Source organism: Rissa tridactyla, chromosome 2 (genome assembly GCF_028500815.1).
Source record: "Rissa tridactyla isolate bRisTri1 chromosome 2, bRisTri1.patW.cur.20221130, whole genome shotgun sequence".
In the NCBI taxonomy this organism is placed as follows: domain Eukaryota; kingdom Metazoa; phylum Chordata; class Aves; order Charadriiformes; family Laridae; genus Rissa; species Rissa tridactyla.
Genome location: NC_071467.1, coordinates 128668872 through 128687957, shown reverse-complemented (window position 1 = coordinate 128687957; position 19086 = coordinate 128668872). Strand labels below are relative to the sequence as shown.

General features: G+C 37.3%; 1 protein-coding gene across 2 annotated transcripts in view; it reads right to left on the bottom strand.

Annotated features, from left to right (window-relative positions):
• TBC1D5 (TBC1 domain family member 5) overlaps positions 1 to 19086 on the bottom strand; it is a 320822-nt gene that overhangs the window by 113106 nt on the left and 188630 nt on the right. For both annotated transcript variants that reach the window (XM_054193612.1, XM_054193613.1), the window contains exons 12-14: positions 17876 to 17926; positions 17718 to 17787; positions 12589 to 12761 (exon numbers count right to left, since the gene is read on the bottom strand). In XM_054193612.1, coding sequence (XP_054049587.1) covers positions 12589 to 12761; positions 17718 to 17787; positions 17876 to 17926 — 294 coding nt within the window. The remainder of the gene's footprint in view (positions 1 to 12588; positions 12762 to 17717; positions 17788 to 17875; positions 17927 to 19086) is intronic.

The window sequence follows — 19086 nt, the reverse complement described above, 5'->3', positions numbered from 1 at the left end:
AGACATACTTGTGCTGGTCCGAAATAAGCTTATGGCCGTGCCAAGGGCAGGGGCAGGAGCCGCCGTCGGGTGCTGAGAGGAGCCCCACCATCCGGCACCTGCTATGCTCCATTTCACGGCTGGGGCCTACCTGGGCCCTGCACTCAAAAACCTCCTTTCAGAGGGAGGTGCGTTTTTACTTTTGTTCCAGTAAAAAATAAAATTAATAAAATAAAATATTGGTGGGCTTGGTTGACAAAAACCCCCAGAGTTCCTATTTTCTCAAGCCAGGTGACTTTTATCCCTATGTCTGGAGTCAACCAAGGGACCCCATTTTTGCGGCCAGGAGAGAAAAACAATCTGTTTTTTCCTGCCTGCGACAAAGGCTCTCGGTCCCAGATACCTTCTGGTTTGTTCCTACAGTGCGTGACAAACGCTATTTTAAAAATACCGTGCGTTTCGGATCAGTTCCCGACCCGGCCGCCGCCGGCCCTGCCCTTTGGGTGGGTTTCCCCCGTGGCGCGGGCCCGGCCGCCGCCGGCGTTTCCTTGGAAACCGTTGCCACGCCCCGGGGCGGGGCCGCGCGGGGGGCGGGGCGAGCCCGTCCCCGCCTCCGGTTTCAGGCGGCGGCTGCAGAGACTTGGGACCCCGGGTTCAAATCCCGCCAACGGCCGAGCAACAGGAGACCCGTCTGGACTCTCCGGCAGCCAATTTTCATGCGTTTACTGAATTACCATCTTGAGCAACCCTCATAAGAAAAAGCAGTAAACCCATCCTGAAGGTTCTGCACCTACTTCTACACTGAGGCACATTTAACATACAGCGCAGAAGGGCATCTCTCTTGGATCCAGCTACGGATGGGCCAAGCAGCGGTGAAGAATAAACAGTGCTACAGTCGGCAAACATCTTATTGAAGATGAAGACTTAGTTATAGTTGAGATATAGTGCAATCATGAAATACTTCAAGTTTCCCCCAGAAGGACTACTTGAAGTAAGATTTAAATCAATGCCACCCGTGGGGATTTGCACAAAGATAGCCAACTGGAAGCACTGAGGAAGTAAATTATTTCATACGAGAAGGAAAAATTAAAGGAAGGCAATTCTCTAAATGCTAGAATTATTACAATATGCTAAACAAATATCTTTGCGTTTGTAGTACATACGTATACATGGATATGCTCTGAATTAATGGTCAATTTAACATGCATGCTAAATTTTACGCAAAACAAGATTCTTAATTCACTTGGGTTAATAAACATAAAATTCTGATAATTACAGATACAATAATGTCATATGAGCACTTTAAACATATGCTGTGGGAATTAAATCCTGGCTATTCCTGCCCACTGAGGACCAGTTTTTAATCTTCGATGCATGATATGTAGTAATGGATTTTATGAGTTGACTTTTTTAAATTTGATGATCAGGTTAATGAAATTTATAATGATATTTTTCACACCAAGTTCAAAATAGTAGTTAACTCCTTGGCAGAGGAATTCAGATTGGACATGTAATGGATGTACCAGCAACTGCTGGTGTGAAAGGATTAATCATCATTTTAGACTTTTATTAAATTAGATAAAATGGGATAGGCATGAATCAGAATATATAACAATTAATCACTGGACTTTATTGAGTCTTTTAAAAATCTTATTTGCTCCTGAGTTGATAACTAATCTAGGCCATTCTGTACCAGATTGACAAACTCTGCAGATAATGACTCTGACTAGAACATTAATAATATCATCATTTAACAACAAAGTATTTATTCTCTAGGTGAAGATTTTTTTTTAACATTTGAAGATGCTAAAGGAAATACCCCCATCTTAGTCACCCCAAAACCTTGTAATTCAGCTCATTCTTTGCTATTGAAATCTTTTGCTTTTATATATTTGCTCATGTTTTGAAATTTATGTAATGGATACACAAGCGTGACCAAAGTTTTTGGTATATCCAACTAGCATTTAATGTAAATTGTTACAGCTATACACACTGGAATTGCTAGAAAATAAAAATTACTAAACTTTTGAAGTTTATTTATTGATCACTGAAAACCACCCCAGTTAAATTACCATAAACCTCAACATCACAACAACTACTAATCCAGCTAATAGGAATTAAGGGAGATGGAAGATACATAATAAGCATCTGGGGGATATGGAATTTATCCCATGAGTGTAGTAAAGAGCTCATAATTTAAGAGTGCCAAAACCCAAGTGCATCATGAAGGTCTTTCCTCACAAGTGACATTAATTGCATATCCCACAGATGCTTATTACATATTCTATTTATACCTCCAAGAAGAAAAATATTCGTTTAAAGTTTAAAGGTTTAGTACTGCTTAAACACAATGCAACACATCTGTCTCATGAAGTCACAGGGAATATCAAAGGCTGCAGCACAGAGTCATAATGTAAGAAATAGTTTAGGCAGAGGATAAATCAGGGGATGCGTTTTGGTGGGAGAGTCCCAGAGCTCAGATGTACAGTAAAGCAGGATATATAACTAAGTACTTTGGTTGGATACGGGATTACACCGTTAAAAAGGTTTTTCTGATTACAGTTATTGAAATAAGAAAAGGAGAAATAAATCTATTTCAATTCTTTTAAACAATTTTTCAATACATGTAACATGTCAAACTAGTAATACTAATATATGAATTGCTAGGGTCAAAGATGACATTATCTTTTCTACTGTTCAATAGAATATACTGTTCAGACAAATACGAATGTGTCATCACTAACACTTAGAGATATTAAGCACACTGGCATGTTGCAAACTTTCTGTGGGAATTACTTCTTTTCTTCTATTGCCTGATATCTCTTTTGTGATTTCTATCATAGGTAAGTAAGACAACGGGAGAATTCTTTGCTTCAAGATGTCCCATATACCTCTAGTTAACTGTATGTGCATTATTAAAAAAAACCCAACACCTGATAGCGCTGATTTTGCATGTCATTCCCACGTGTACTTGTTAGGAGAAATGGAATAAACCACAAGGCCCAAGCTTAAACTCCAACAGCTCACGCAACATTTATTGATGTAAATTGTAAACAACTAAGGACTATGTTTAGGTGTTGTCTGGAATTTTGATTTAAGCACTGTAACGATATCTAATAGCATACAACATATTACACAGCTATTCTGCTGCTACATTGCACACACGAGTATGTGTACAGATTTATCCAAAGTATCAAAAGATTTTTCACAAACTTCTCCACCTCTGCTAATAAAAAATTGGTAGCATTATCGGTAGGAGTAATAGCAATCAGAAGTAGGAGGGATTTAATTAGATTATATTTTACTAACTTAAAGGACAGAAAATACACAATCTCTTTTGTCTCTCCCCTTTCTCAATACTAAGAGCAAAATAAAATATATTGCTCATGTGGCATTCAAAGATCGCTGGACACTTCTTCAGACTTCGAGGACAAAAAAATTTACATAAAGCTAATCAGAGAAAGCGTGCTAACGTGGTCTTAATTTCAAATAAGGTGATGAGAAGTAAGGAAAAGCAGATTAATAAAAATTATGCATGCCAATGTAAAGGCCTATGAAAGCAGGTGCTCTCTCATGCACTTTCCAAGCTGTTATACTGGATGATGCCACTTGGCTTCTTTGAAATTTGGGAGAAGTTATTGTCCTGTTGTCAATACATTCAATACTCAATAACAAGGTCTAGTTGCATCCACTGCCTTCTTTCCTTATAAACAGTGCTATCTGAAAATTCAAGGAAGTCATTGACAGCAGTCGATACCAAGCTGCAAATGGTATGTTAAGAGTGTTTTCAGAGCAAGAAAATAGAAGAGCAGCACCCTTGGCTTTCTGTAAAGGGTGACTCATTCATTGATATCAAAACATGTATTTGAAACCAGCTCCTACTCTTGTCTGCTTTTGCTCTTTTTCCCTAAGCAATTCTATTTTGCAGTGTTGTGCAGATTTTCTCTTCTTGCCAAAATGTGTGAGGCCTTCATGCTAAGTTATATAACTTAAACCTTCAGGGCCTTGTGCTATCACATTCAGTACGAGGGGTGATGAAATATTCTCATTATTTTTACAGTATTAGTTTGTAAAATGATTCTGGTTTTAAAAATGTTTCTCAAACATCATTTCTCATTCTCTACCTAGACGAAAATATTGTGAATTCATACAATATACAGAAGTTACACAAAATTGTGCAACCTAATTAATGGCACTACTTCTTGAGCAACCTATTCCTGTGACCTGTGTTAATGGCTTTTATTCTTTGGATATGGCTGGCTTGCTTTAATATTTCATAGGATACTTTTAAAAATTCTTGCTCAAAACCACATCAGAACCAGAAATGATACTCAAGGCATGCACCTATTTGGAACAAGATTTTTTTTTTATTGCTGAAGCTTCTACGACTCTAGCAAGATGTTGGAAAGAGGTTCACAAGGTCATGAAGAGCTACTATCCAGCTCACCCATTTTAAAAGTTAGGACAGTCAGTTGTATTATTTTCGGAGCAGGACCTTTTCCTCTTGCATGCACTTCCAATGCTGCCATGTATTTATCAAATTCAAGAACTCCCAATCAAACAACTGTCAGAGAAGACTCAGAACATATAATCTGAATTACACAGGTTGTCTGCAGAATTCCCCACCTTCCCCCTCTACCTCCAAACCCCTCATCTCAGGCTGCAACGTTTAGTTAGACTGAAGAGGGAGAGAGCACTGTCTACAGGGGTAGAAATGGCTATCCAAGAACTATGCTTGGTATCTGCAGTGGAAACAAGCGGCGGACTGACTTGACTATCTGGTGAACTATTACTTTTGTAGGGAGAAAAAGCAAAAAGGAAGCATTCTTGCCAATGCTGACACTATACTGCCTTTCATTTTCCAGATTAACTGCATTCCACCGGGCAACCAGACTCCTCTAGAGAAAATGCAGACTGGCTATATTCCTACAGAATTACTATTTCACTAATTTTCAACAACATTTTCATTAGGGATGAATTGTGGTTTCAGGATGTAATTTGTTGCTAAAACTAAGAACTCAGATGAAAATGACCCTGAAGAGCTAGATGATTAACATGACCTCTTAGGCCGAGGGAGACTCAGACTGAAGACTGTGCTATCCCTGAAGCTGACGCCCCACCCCTTAAGGCAGTTCACTAACTATTGTTTTTTTCTCGAATGCAATTCCTCTCCCTGTCCTCTCCCCACATTCTTCTCCCCGTCCATGAAAATCCAAACTGGCCTAGTTTGTTCTGATGTGGAATAACAGCAAAATATTAAAAACTTTTGAGTTTTTAACGAAATCTAACTCCTGTGCTTCTAACAGGCCTACACTGTGCATTAAAGTATTTCATGTTCATTCGTTTAAAGATTTAAAACAAAATTCTCTCATCTGCACTACCCGCTTGATCCCAGTTTTGTTTAAACATGACAGTTTAACTTTAAATTTTACAATTTAGTCACTGAATTGTGTTTACTATCTCTTGCCATTGCTCTTGTGGAGGCTCCTCTTTGTATTCCAACAGAGGCTTCTCTTTGGGTGGCTCTTTTTTATCTGCATTGGGATGATGCAAAAGAACCAAAAGATTCTCAGGGCAACCTTATACTTGTACAAGTCTTCAGACTGTCTTTGGGTATTGGCTTTTATCTTAAGGACTCATGACAGGATGATCTTCCACTGCTGGATCGTGCACATGGTTCTCTTCATTAGTTTATTATCATCTCTAAAGGTATAGCTTTGCAGCAAAATAAAGGGCGTGCTAGTAACATATGTTTGCATGCCCATACTAACTGAATTCAGACAGACCAGGTAAGAATAAACAGTGAGGATGAAGCACTGGTTAACCAAAACATGAATTATCCACAGGCCTGGATTCTATGGGATATGCTTTGGTTGCTAGCAAGTGCTTAAGTCCAAAGTGCTGTATTTTGCCTACTAACATCATGTTAACACGGGCATGTTAGCACAGTTTCATTTTTTAGGCATATGCTGAGATAATTGCCTTCTGCAACAGTTACTTGACCTACCTATTGCCTTTTCTGTAGCAATTTGCAACACGAGTTTTCGACTAAATTCTATGTTGTTGAAAGAAACAAAATGATGCACTAAATTAAACAGTACTGGTTAACCTGACCAGTTGATGCGACTTAAGTATTAAGAAAGCAAAGGAGAAGTAAATACTTGATAAACGCTACCTTAAATTCCTTACTAGAGTAGGACTTCTCCATTCATTGTTCAACTTTTATAGTCAATAGCTATTGACTCAAAAGTAAAAGAAAAAAAAAAGACAAAGACTGCCTTTCAAACACCTGTATATATTCCTACTAAATTCACCACAGGTTTCAGAAGATATTTATTCTATTCAAATTCACTGGTCTCTAAGCCTACTTATGTTTAATGCCACCAGATGTTTGGGTTTTTTTAAGGGTATGTGACAAAAGTCAAAATGGAAGCTTTCTTGCTTGTTTCTTTCCCAGGTAAAGATAATTCCCTGTACTTCATATGGGAATCACATCACCTGCATCAAGGAGCAACATAATGACAAATCTGCATTCCATCCTCACAGCCATCCAGTACGACTCATTATCATTGCAGCACATAATTATGCAGCAGGAGAGTAAAACTCAGATGAACACTTTTGACACCTCAACCAATATATAGAGTGGGCTTTTACATTATGTATATGTTAAAATCTTCAGTCTAAGGTAAGACTAAAATACTATTTGTGACAGACGGGAAAAAGGATAAAATTGAAAGTTCATCATACTATAAATTCCAACCTAATATACAACAAGAAGTGGCACAAAATGAAATATACATTTTTTCAGTCAATGAAACAGAAAGCTTTTTGGAGAAACTTAACAATGAGCAAAAGATATCTATCATTTAAGAACACGAAAGGGTGAGTAGTCTCACTTCAAAACAGAAGAAAAGCAGCTTCTAGAGTTAAGCAGGATTTGCTTGCTGCCTGAAAATAAGATACCTACCCTGATGCTTCGAGATTTGTCCATATTTATTTGCACAGAGCAAATCCTTTGAGTTAGTAAAGCATCACAATACAACTGGTATGTCAACAGCAGGTGAGGCAATCCCTTTCTCCATCAAAATACATTGTACCTTTCTAAATTAGCTTCAGATGTGTTTTCTTCTGTCATCTAACTTTGAACTTACAGTTTTCTTCTTACAATACTTTTTTTCCAGTATGTGAGATAGAATTCATAGGAAAGTCCTCAGATGTCTGAGCCAGCCACCAAAAGCTTTATCTAAAAATCCAGCACTGTATCTCTTCTCAATTTGTGGGACCAACAGTGGATGGTAACCTTTCTTAGAAAGGCCTGTTCCTCTGTCATTAAATCCTTAAGCCCTCTACTGACAGACAAGCAAGGATTCATATTCCATTAAAATCTGCTTTAGATGTAATACTTTGTTTAAGTCAATCAGAAAATAATTACTGGAAATCAACAGCAGTACCAGTTACTAAATTCAGGATTAATTTGGTCCTGGACATTCAAATGAGAATTATTACTTTGTTCAGAAATACTTTGTATTTGCTTATTCTTAACCATTGCTAGATACTCACTTGTTTTAACAGCAAGGCCAGATTTGGTGGTTCCCCTAACTACATGCACAATAGCTCAAAGTTGCTTTCATTGTAATTGCTGTCCAATTAATTGATGACACTGGATTAAAAACTACAGAGGAACTGTAATTGGTTTAGGCCATGTCATATATTATCTCTCTCATTTTTTTGGTGAAGTGTGAGAATCCAAAATAAACGCAGCCATCCTGGATGATCTGTAAAGTTCTTAGCAAGGCTGATCTTTGATCTACTTTTTCCTGGAGATCATGAAGATTTCTTATTCTGATGACTAGTGGGATATTTTTTTCTAGATACAATGAATATGATTTACATTCCTTTACTGCACAGGTAAAATCCTTTAAATTCTCCCTCAAGAGACTAATATGGTTACAGAAAAGAATACTGCCTGGTACCATAATGGCATGGGAGAGAAACTAAAACAGGTGGATGCCCCACAGCGGTGCTCATAGCAAAGCAACTAAGAATAGTAATAGTGGAGCAGCACATCTGCTGTTGACTTTGCTGTAACATAACCTTTCTAATGCTATCTTCAAATCTACACTTGTGCCTAGTAACCCTGTAACTTTGTTTGCATCCTTCTCTTAATTTTTTTTTTTCCTTTGCTTCATGAGATAGGCTTCTTCCTGAAGTATAATTGTGGTATCAGCCTAAAGGGCTGAAACTGCATCTCGAACTGCAGTAGGCAGTATGTCTACCTGATTGATCATCATAAAGCAGAGTGGCAGCGGGAGGCAAAGTCATCGGCACTGAATGTTCTAAGAAGGCCTTTTTTTGTACTGAGATTAAGCCATCATGAAATATTTACACTCACTTCCACATGCACTTTATTGTCTGTTGGATATGTGCTTAGAAAGAGTTTGCTTAACCAATATAATACTGCCATCAGTGTTATGATGCAGAAGCTAGTGAGTTTATGCCAACAGTTAATTTTTGTTCTTAAATAAAGCTTTTTACACTTATGCCTTGTCATTATCTTTGGGTGCATTATTTCTATACAACCATATCATATATATTTACATGATCTGGCTGTCCTTCTTGTATGCGGTTCTATAAGAATTTCATTTGATGCAATGTAATTCACTTTGAAACCCTCAGTACATAAAATAAAGCAGTAATAAAGATATTATGTGGGACTTTCACAATTGATTAATCTTTTCAATGAAATGTAAAAGTCCTCTACTACAAATTACTATGTATGGAGGAAAGTGTCCTAAAATACTGATATATGAAGACTTGCCTCCAACCTTGTCCTTTCTCAAGCTGAGAGCACAACCTGCTTCATTTGCCACTGCAAACGCAGGCCACTGCAGAATGGTTTTGCAATAATTATTTTGTACTTTAACATGAATTAGATGTAGGGGTCAAAGAAATTAACACTAGAAAACCATTTAATCTAGGACATTAATCATTGTTAACTCATCTAATTTTACAATTAAACTGAATATTCAATCTGTCAACCCTTCAGAGCATCCAATCTTTTTGTTCAATCTTAGCATTTTTTTGTTTTTATTTAGAAAAAGCTTATTATCAGGAAGCATGTCACTGAACTGTTAATGTAATCAATTCCATTTTATTTTCAAACCATTCTTGTGCTTTATTTTACAAAGTACAAAATTAGATATGATTAGATAATTATTATACTTTGGTTAGACTGTATGCAATACGCGGTGCTACCGGGAACGTGAAACAACGTTATCCTGCAAAATGCTATCTTAGGGTCTAAAAACAAGCTAGAGACACAGCAAATAAAGAAGACTGAAGAATGATAAGGCACAAAGCCTTTATCTCTGTATTGCTGGTTCCATTTTGGCTGATATTAATAGCAGTTGAATAATTATCAGAGGGACGGATACACAGAGGCTGACTGCAAGTGAATGAATCTGCCGTCTCACAAAATTTCCAGCTACAGAAATTTCCGTGCTAAGGCTGTTACTGTATATGACACCAACTTGATGACCAAAGCACAGACATATGGCATAGCCAGGACCCTAGTGTACCTTGCTATACCTAATGGGGTTCTCTTGATCAGCAATGAAATGAGATAGCCAGGTAATGCAAAGTCTTTTCACTGACGCCCTGCAGAAGATAAAGAAATCCACTCCCTTGAGCTAAAACTTCACAAAACGCAAACTACCCAAAGAAAAGTTTTCTTCCAAACTGTCAGCACCTCGCAGCGTGCAGCCTGGCACACCAGGCTGAGGCTAATGACACCATGTTTGCAGAGGGACTAACTGATGAAGATTTTTCACGTTGATACGATAAACACTATAATAAGTATGCATTTCCACAAAACCAGCATACAACCTTGGCACTACTGGAGCAACCCATACTGAGTCGTACCGCACAAACTGAAATGTCTATTAAAGTTGGTCCTGTAAGCAGGTAAGCGTAATTTCAACAAGCAGGTAATCACATTTTATTTTAAAGGACAGTTTCTGAACATGGAAATGTGCAACAGACTAGGGTACCCGACCACCCAGCAAAACAAGTCTCCCTGGTGTTTCAAAAATAAAAGGACTATTTGTTAACATCAAAGGTTGAAATCAACTGTATGAAAATACAAAGAGTAAGTAAGAATTGTTTCTACCTTGCCCCAGAAGATGATAGAAGGATGCAAAGTATAAAATACTGTATTTTTAAATAAGTAAACTTGTTCAGGCTAGGGGAGACTGCCACTAAATACAAGCCTTTTGCGTTGACGCTTTTCACCAGGAATGCCATCATATCTTTTGAGGGAAGTTCCCAGTCTCCCTTCTATCATTTGTATATTTTTTTGAGTGGTATCAAGGCTGACAGATGAATATTTATTTTTGGCAAATCCAACAAACTTCAGCAAAACAATAAACTTCAACAAAAAGCTCACATGAATTCTGCACTTGGGTTAGGTTTAGCAATTATTAATAACCTATTAAGTTTAAGAAATGCTGTTTCTACTTCAAGAAACATTAAATACAGGAAAAGATCCAGCATCTGAGACTGTCAGCTGGCTCACTACTAGAAATTACTATTCTGAACTGTTCAGACATCATTAAAGGTGAGAATAATACAACACAGTCATGTTCCTTTCCCTTTCTTTTTCTTCTGTCCTCTATATTAAATCAGAAGGATATGACCTCACAGGCAACCTACTTTCCTCTTCTGCCAATGCAGACTCATTCTCTGTGATACTACCCATTTCTGAGAGCTTTTCAAAGCCTGTCTTTAAAATATTCTGATAGTTTTTCCTTTGTTAATTTTGATATATTATTTTACAGTCTAACAGCTCCCTGTTAGTAAGGTTTTCCTGATAGTCAGCCTGAAGCTTTCTCTCATAATTCATTCCCTTAACTGTAAATTTCTTTATTCAGATTCAGTTCTATTTATGCCACACCAGACTGCACCGTTCTTCTGTTATTATAATGTTATGTTTTGAGCTAAAGTCTAAGTTTTTTCTTTCAATTATTTCTCTTACTGAAAGGCAAAATCTTATACTGAATACCTACAGTACAAATTATTTTTGCCCCAAAATATCTGTTTGCAAATTTCTGAGGTTTATCTTATTTTATTTTCTGTATGTTTTCATAAGCCTTCATAAAAAAGAAACACTGTCTTCTCTTTTTCCTTGATATTTATACTGCCTACTTATTCATTACCACCCCTGAAGTTTATTAGGGTTGCTTGCTTTCTCTTCCAGACTACTGAAGATATTAAGAAAATACATAACTCTACACTGTGCAAAAAATACACTAATAGGGCAGTCTGTCCTCTTCATACTTTTAATGAAGCCTTGAGTTTACTTGGCTTATTCTTTCTCTTCCTGTAACCCATTCCTATCAAAACTATTTAAATAACTTTTGTAGTTTTACACATATCTTCCTAATATATGTTATCTGTAAGACTGGGACTACTACTTAGTCTTAGTTCAACTCTTCTCTTGAGGGTATACTATATCGCAGCATTTTTCCATTTAACTGTAACATCAAATTAGACTTTAATGTTAAGTATTGCAGTTATAGCCTGACATTTACACAGTCACCTTTTCCCTCCCTTTCTACATTTTCTATTGAGTTGTTAAATGTAATTCACAATTACATTTGGAAATTCACACCTTTAAATGAAACCTTTTTTTTTTTCATTTAAGGCAAAGCCAACCTTATTTTAAATCATTGCAAAAAAAAATAAAATCAAAAGTGTCATTTTTCTGTCACTGCAACTGCACATATGGCTTGCCAACTCTTTAAGGAATGATCAAAATGAATGAAATGTCTAGAATTCCAGACGATGAAGGCAAAGTTCTTCCTCAAAACCGCAGTCAATTCACAGTTACTTATGGTTCATCCAAGTTGCACTCTCGGTATTGTCCCAGATTGACTATAGCAGCCGTTACTGGTTTGGATGCAATGCTGTATGAACACGTGGACAAGGCCACATCCAAAGTCACACCTGGCCCCACAAGGCCCCCTAGAATGGGGCACACAATACACAACCACCTGGATCTGAGCCAGCTTAATGGAAAAAGGACTACCTGGGCTGACTCCGCACGCAGACACTTTATTATCTCCATGCCTTAACTTTTAACATACCCCACCACACCTGTATTACCAGTATCCAAAACCCCATTATTGCAATAGGGGAAAGTTCACTGATACTGAACTGGTGATAAAATTCAGTAAATAAACCATTCAATGCTAATAATTTTCCCCTTTCCCCCTTCTTTGTGTCCTATTATCCCATTTCTTCTTATAGAAAAACCGCAGGTAGAGTATGTACTCAATTCAGTATGTACTTCTTCACTGCACTGGGACTCTTCGTCAAGTTCTCCAATATGTAGCTGAACAGACTTTATCTGCACTAGGAATGTCATTGTCACAAATACAACAGGGGGGTGTCCTTTACTGTAGTGCTGCCAACTGAATAAGTTCTAAGAGATTAAGAAGCACTTCTTTTTAGCCCCATTCCTCTAATGCTAAATTTAAGGAAATAAATGTTGTAATATAATGAAATAAAACCAGAAGGAATTCAATTAAATAATACTTTGCAAACACTTACAGTCCATAAATCTGCGGAGCAATTTCCAGTCGGTTCAGATGCATATACAGCTCAATATCGTGTTTCTTCAGCAGATGATCCTGAATTTGGTTTACCTTTGCTACAATAGCAATAGATGGGCCTAAGTCCTGTGGCCTTGCAAATGGCATAGGTGTAATCATCACATCTTTCTCCTGCAGACATAGAAAACAGGGGGGAGAAAAAGAACATCCCATGAAGCCTTATTGTCTAAAGGGATTGCCTACAAGAGATTTGTTTTGTTGTAGTCACTGGCTTCCAAATAAACATTAAAAATATTAATAACTCATTTCTTTTCCAGCAATAGAAGAATCTCAATTATCCACTTCTGTGGAAGGTATTGCGGGATTCCCCTTCCCAGGTGTGCCAAGGCTCATCTCCTTGTTCTGCACGTGAATTCTTATGTGCGTGCTTTACTTTTCATTCTCTGACAGTGTTGACAGCTTTATTTTAGCTTTAATACCATCAGTCTGAGTCAGTACAGAGCAAAGCAGATGAATGGTAACTTATTAGAGAATATATGCCCTCAGAGGACAATAAAATGCATACCAAATAGGTAATAACTTATCAAACAATCCTTTCTAAACAGGCTTCCCTTCCTCAGAAAATCGGGTGTCTGGACCTCAAAATCTACACAACTTTGATGAAGCATCAGAAAACTTTTAAAACAAAAAAGAAATAGAACAGTGAGATGAACCTGATGGCTAGAAGGTAGCTGGTTGGACCTAAAGGTTGTGCAAACTATGTCATGATCTAGAACTTGACACACACAAAGTGAAAACAGAGGAAGGAAACTACTGGAGCATTAGCATCCTTGAACCTGATACTGCTTTAAATTGGTTCTTCTTGTAAAAGAGTGAAGTATTATTGAAAAAGAGACAGAATGCTAGAAAGAAATGTAGCAAGTAATGAACCCCACTGAATAGGAAACATGTAAAATGGAGGATGAGAAATAAAAAACAAGTCAAACCTACCAAGGGAAAGCTTGGTGATAGGGAAACGGAGAATTAAGCTGTCAGGATCTATGTTAAAGATATAAAAAAGGGAAAACTGGAACAGTAAGAAGAGAAGATTTTGGAATGATTTTGTTGCAATCTGTCATCATGGCTCTCTGACCTGAAAGCTTCACTTTAAAAAATAGTTATTGTTTTTCTATCCTTTTGCTCAGCATATTGACAGAGAAGCATTATCAAGGTTAACGGCTAATACTTTCGGAAGACTTCACTACAGCTTAAACTGTTAAAAGACAAATTCACTTCGTTCAGTGTAGTGAAAAACACATTGTTTTTAATATTCAGTAACGAAGAAAGGAGAACTGAAGTTCTTCACAGTTGCAAGTACGTTTGGAAAGGATATTTATCCTGCCTCCTTTTTTCATTATTCTATTAACTTCTTTATTACCAAATTGGGCAGTCTTCTTTTTACCCTGAATTTTGTTTCTCCATTGTATGACTATGTTCTATCATTGTTTCAGACCCAATTCATTATTTACTTGGTCACATGTTAGAATACCGAAAAAGGGTATCTACTACCTTCCAATCTATATAGAAAAACACTCTTCCAGTATGATATGATAACATTACCTTAACACTAAATGCCAGTCCATAGTAATTTTTTTGCATAAACATAGCAATTTATCTTTGAAGCTAATCATAGAATCATAGAATCTTCATGGTTGGAAAGGACCTTTGAGATCATCGAGTCCAACCATACACACACAAAAAAACCCCAAACCCCTACAATTTCTGCCACTAGAGTGTGCCCTGAAGTGCCAAATCTAGACATTTCTTAAACACCTCTAGGGACGGTGACTCAACCACCTCCCTGGGCAGGCTGTTCCAGTGCCTGACCACTCTTCCAGTAAAGTAATTCTTCCTAATATCTAATCTAAATCTCCCCTGCCACAACTTCAGACCATTTCCTCTGGTCCTGTCATTACTCACCTGGGAGAAGAGGCCAACACCCACCTCTCTCCAACCTCCTTTCAGGTAGTTGTAGAGGGCAATGAGGTCTTCCCTCAGCCTCCTCTTCTCCAAGCTAAACATGCCCAGCTCTCTCAGCCTCTCCTCATATGACCTGTATGTATTCATATACGGTGCACATTCCACCAGTTGGCATGCATCTGAGGTATGAACTTTATTCTGGTTTATTCAAGTTGAGTTTGACTTCAGCTTGACCACTGCATGCACTCATAAATTGGATGACTCAAAAGATCTGTATTTTTAAGTTTTTCTTGATTATAGGCATAGATTCTTGTATAGAAATCTCCACCTTAGCATGTTTATACTTAGTTGAACTTGTAATATGAGAAGACTAGCTAGCTACCCAGATTAGCCTTTACATCATTAGTTGTCTGTGGGTTTAAAGCCATCTTTACAAAATTAGAAGACAGACTCTTAAGCACTGTCTCAAGTGTCAAAAGATTTCGAACATCAAAACTAATGCAAGCTTCTTCTTAGAGAGGAGTACCAAAACTGGAATTATTTGTCACCTGCAGCGTTTGTGCACTTTGGCGTAATGCAGCACTGACACATTGCTGACTTTCAGACTGACTGTCAACATGGCTAAGTGCATCAAATAATACGTGCTGGCCTGCCATTTTTAAAAGCATGAGATAAATAAATGGTATCCATCAAAATGGAGCTCCTCATCATCTCAGAAATTAACCCCATTAACAGAAATCTTCAAAGCATTACAGAATGTGTGGGGACAGCAGCTGCAATCAATAACCAATGCCTTGACTGTCCATGCCTCCTGATTTGGTGTACTCCACTAAAAAGCTCAGTGGATGATTGGAGTGTGTATGATATGTCTGTTGTCTCCTCTCAAGCAATTTGGTTGAGAAAATGACAATACATTTAGTCAGCTGAAATTCCTCCAAAAAAATCACATCAGCTGGTGTGAAAGAAACAGCCCAAACAGAAAGATGCTCAAATAAACTAATACAACCAAGCTGCCAAAATTTTTAACTTGAAATGACTCACAGTGCCTGTGCCTAAAGCACAGAAGCCAAGTGGACAACATGATAATGTGCCCCTGCCCATATTCACTATATACTAAGGTGCCACATGAGACAAACCACCCTTTTTCCTTTTGTGAGCTTCTTTGAAAACATTTGAGTGCATGTGTTTAGTCATCTACTGCTAACATGAAATAGAAATGATCAATCTCAAAGGGATGCGGTTCACAACAAAAAGAGGGACGGCTCGGAGATGTGCTATACCGCTTTCAGGAGAGCATCAGGTTCACCCCTAAGAACAGTTTAAATATAGGTATCAGTGAAATGCAGATGAAAAATTCCGATCAAGTATTAGGAACAGAGTCACCAAATCCTGCCACAAAACATTACCTACCACAACACGCACTGGAATGGCTGGCAGTTGATACTAGTACAATTTATATATTCATGCACTTAGGAAACAAATGCTACAGCAGTAAAGAGAGGCTAGGACATAGTACAAGTATAAACCGCGGACAGATTTCTCTCATTAACCACTAGGGAATGGAGTAGCTGGAGAAGCTCCTCTAATGGCAATTGGGAGTAATGGAACCAACTGTTAGAGGCTGTAAAATGTAACATGTCTCTCAGAGCACATGCTTTCATTGCCTCCTTTGTGAAGACTCAGACTTTATTATGTTGCCAACCCTCAAAGTCATGATTGTAAAAGGCATACGTACAAGAAAGGATTATTAAAGATTATACATGTTTGCAAAGAACAAGAACAAACAACTAGATATTAATCCATGCGCTTTGCATTGTTAATTTTTTATGCCACGAAAGGACTGGAAAGGGCAATGTAAACTTTCACCTTCTGCTCAAACACTGTCAAACTGTAAGCAGACCTAGTTATTTCCCAGAATAAAATTCAACCTCAGACTTCATCGCCTCCGTCACAGAAAATGGAACAAATACATTTGAATACTGAATTCTGAAAAGCTACACTCAGAGAAACATGTCTCACAGCTTTGTTGTTGGAATAAAAGTGACTATGTAATAAGTTCATAAAATTTGTATCTCATATACTTTATCCTTAGTTACTGAGAATTACGTAAAAACCCAAATCCAAATAGTAATTTATAACTGTACATAGCTTAGGCCAAGACACCAATGCTCCATGTCGAATAAAATATACACACAGATACATTTAAACATTTAAAGAAAATAGAAGCTTTTATGTGAGTCTTGGGTGAACACCTTCTTCAACAGACAGATAAAACCTCCTCTCAAACTAGTACTCCCTAATTACAGTTTGCAAACATAGGTTTTGGTGCACACATGTGGATATCCAAACCCAACCAAATTCTTATTAATTTTTTGTTAACTCTAGATACTCACCCCATGGTCTATGTGAAAAATGATGAAGTGACTCGAGATGGAACTAAGTTTGGAGGACAACTCCGTTAGGATATAATACACTGAAAGTCTTGGTGACATCTGTAATATGGCTATGTTTTGCTAGAGCCTTCTACATACGCACCATCACATAAATCATTTTTCATAATGAAAAAAAAAAACAGAATGTGAACATAGAAAGAGACAGGAAAAAAGTACTCAAAGGAAATCTTGAGCAATTGATTGAGGCAAAATGGACAGAAGAAATTGTCCCTCATGCCATGCAGGAAAAATGCTTACAGGCAAGGCCTAGACTGTCTCTAGATGGTCCCTGCAAAGAAGCATTCTATAGAACTGAACTCAGAACACAGAAAAAACTTTTCCATGAAAGAAGCACCACACTAAATGAAGTGGCATCTCTATGGCTACACAGGAGATCTGATGGCACAGACATTCTCTCAGTTTGAATACCCTGAGGTCAAGAAGGGAAAAAGGGAAGGAAATGTAATGATGAAGTCAGAGAAAGATGCACCCTGACCTGTGACAGACAGGCTATGATCAAAGTTTTGCTTTCACAGCAAATTGTTTATATTGTAAACAGTTTAATACAATTCAAGTCTCCATACGTTAAACATTGCCTATATGCATTTAACATGACATTTGCACAGGTTTGGGGCACAGATATTGTCTATGACAGGCCTTTATTGAATGCTACACGCCAACATCACTCATACACAGGAGAATCTGTGTTTGCACAACATTTTAGAGCAATATTTACCTTCTGACTGTCATGTTCAAAAGTTGAAAACCAATGTTCTGCAGTTTTCATAAGACGTGTGAACATTGCACTGAAGGGGAAAAACCCAGAAATTTGACGTTAAATAATGTATTACAAATAAGAACAAATTAAATGTAAAGGAAGTTGTTAAAACTTACTAGGCATCATGTTCCAGATATTCAGGATTCAAAAGAACTTTCATTTCCTCGCTGAAAAAGGCAACAGTGAACAATCCAAATGTGAATGTTTATTTTTGGTCAGCGTTCTGCATATACTATTATGTATTTATAAGCCAACTTTCATATAAAGTGCAAATGAGAAAACTAGCCTTTTTAATTAAAAAGAGCAACTCCATTGAACAAATGAAGTCTTTCCTTTTTATAAAGATCAAAAACAAATTAGCTGCCTTGTCTGCACTACAATGAAGTAACCATCTAATTATTCCAAATAACAAATTACTGAATGTCACAATGTATTATTTGAATATGCTTGATCTAGAATAATTGATTGCTGCACAATCTATCACTGTTTGTCCCAAACAAAAAAAATATGGTTACTGGTCAAATATGCAGTATCAAAACATTAATTTATTTTGTTTTAATAGCCTGTATTTTTATTGTACTTTAACAGCAATTAATCAGTGACAGCACCTCTTTTCCATCTACTTTGCTGCTTAGCTCTACTTTTTCAGTCAGGATGGAACAGAATGCTGTGCATAACACATGGTTATTTTAAGTTACTTAGCATTGAAGAGCATCTTCTAGGTAATTTCAGGATATTTAAGGACAGACGTTGAATAAAAACACACACTTGTAAATAATCTCCATCCTTACGCTTAACTGCCTTTGGACAATCACGTTAAGGGGTGCTAACAGAGGTTATATTATCTAGTACACATAATTAAATTGGCTTTTATTCACTGCTGGACTTCAAAAGAGAGTGCAAAAAGACAAATGAAAAGAAATGACCTAAATATCACAAGTGATACAAGAAGGCAACTAGTTTCTTTTTTTTAAAAAAAAGCTTTATATATTGGGCAAGGAAAAGAGCATCTGAATTTGGCTGACAGACAATCATGTGTGCTGTAATATTTTATACACGTGTATGATTATGTGTGTACACACACACACAATTTGAGCAAGACGATCAATAGCTAGACTTAATGTTACTACCAAGTCAAAGGACAGTCAGATATTGCAGCTACAACGTTGCAGGTGATGAAAGAAATATCAATCACAACAATTTGTTTACATTGATTTTTCTTCTCTTTTAAGATACGAGGAAAGAGAGTTGGTAACATGTCTGTTCTATGACTGCAGTTCTCTAATCTGCCTCCTCCCTGCATTGATAAAAACGAAACCATTTCTGG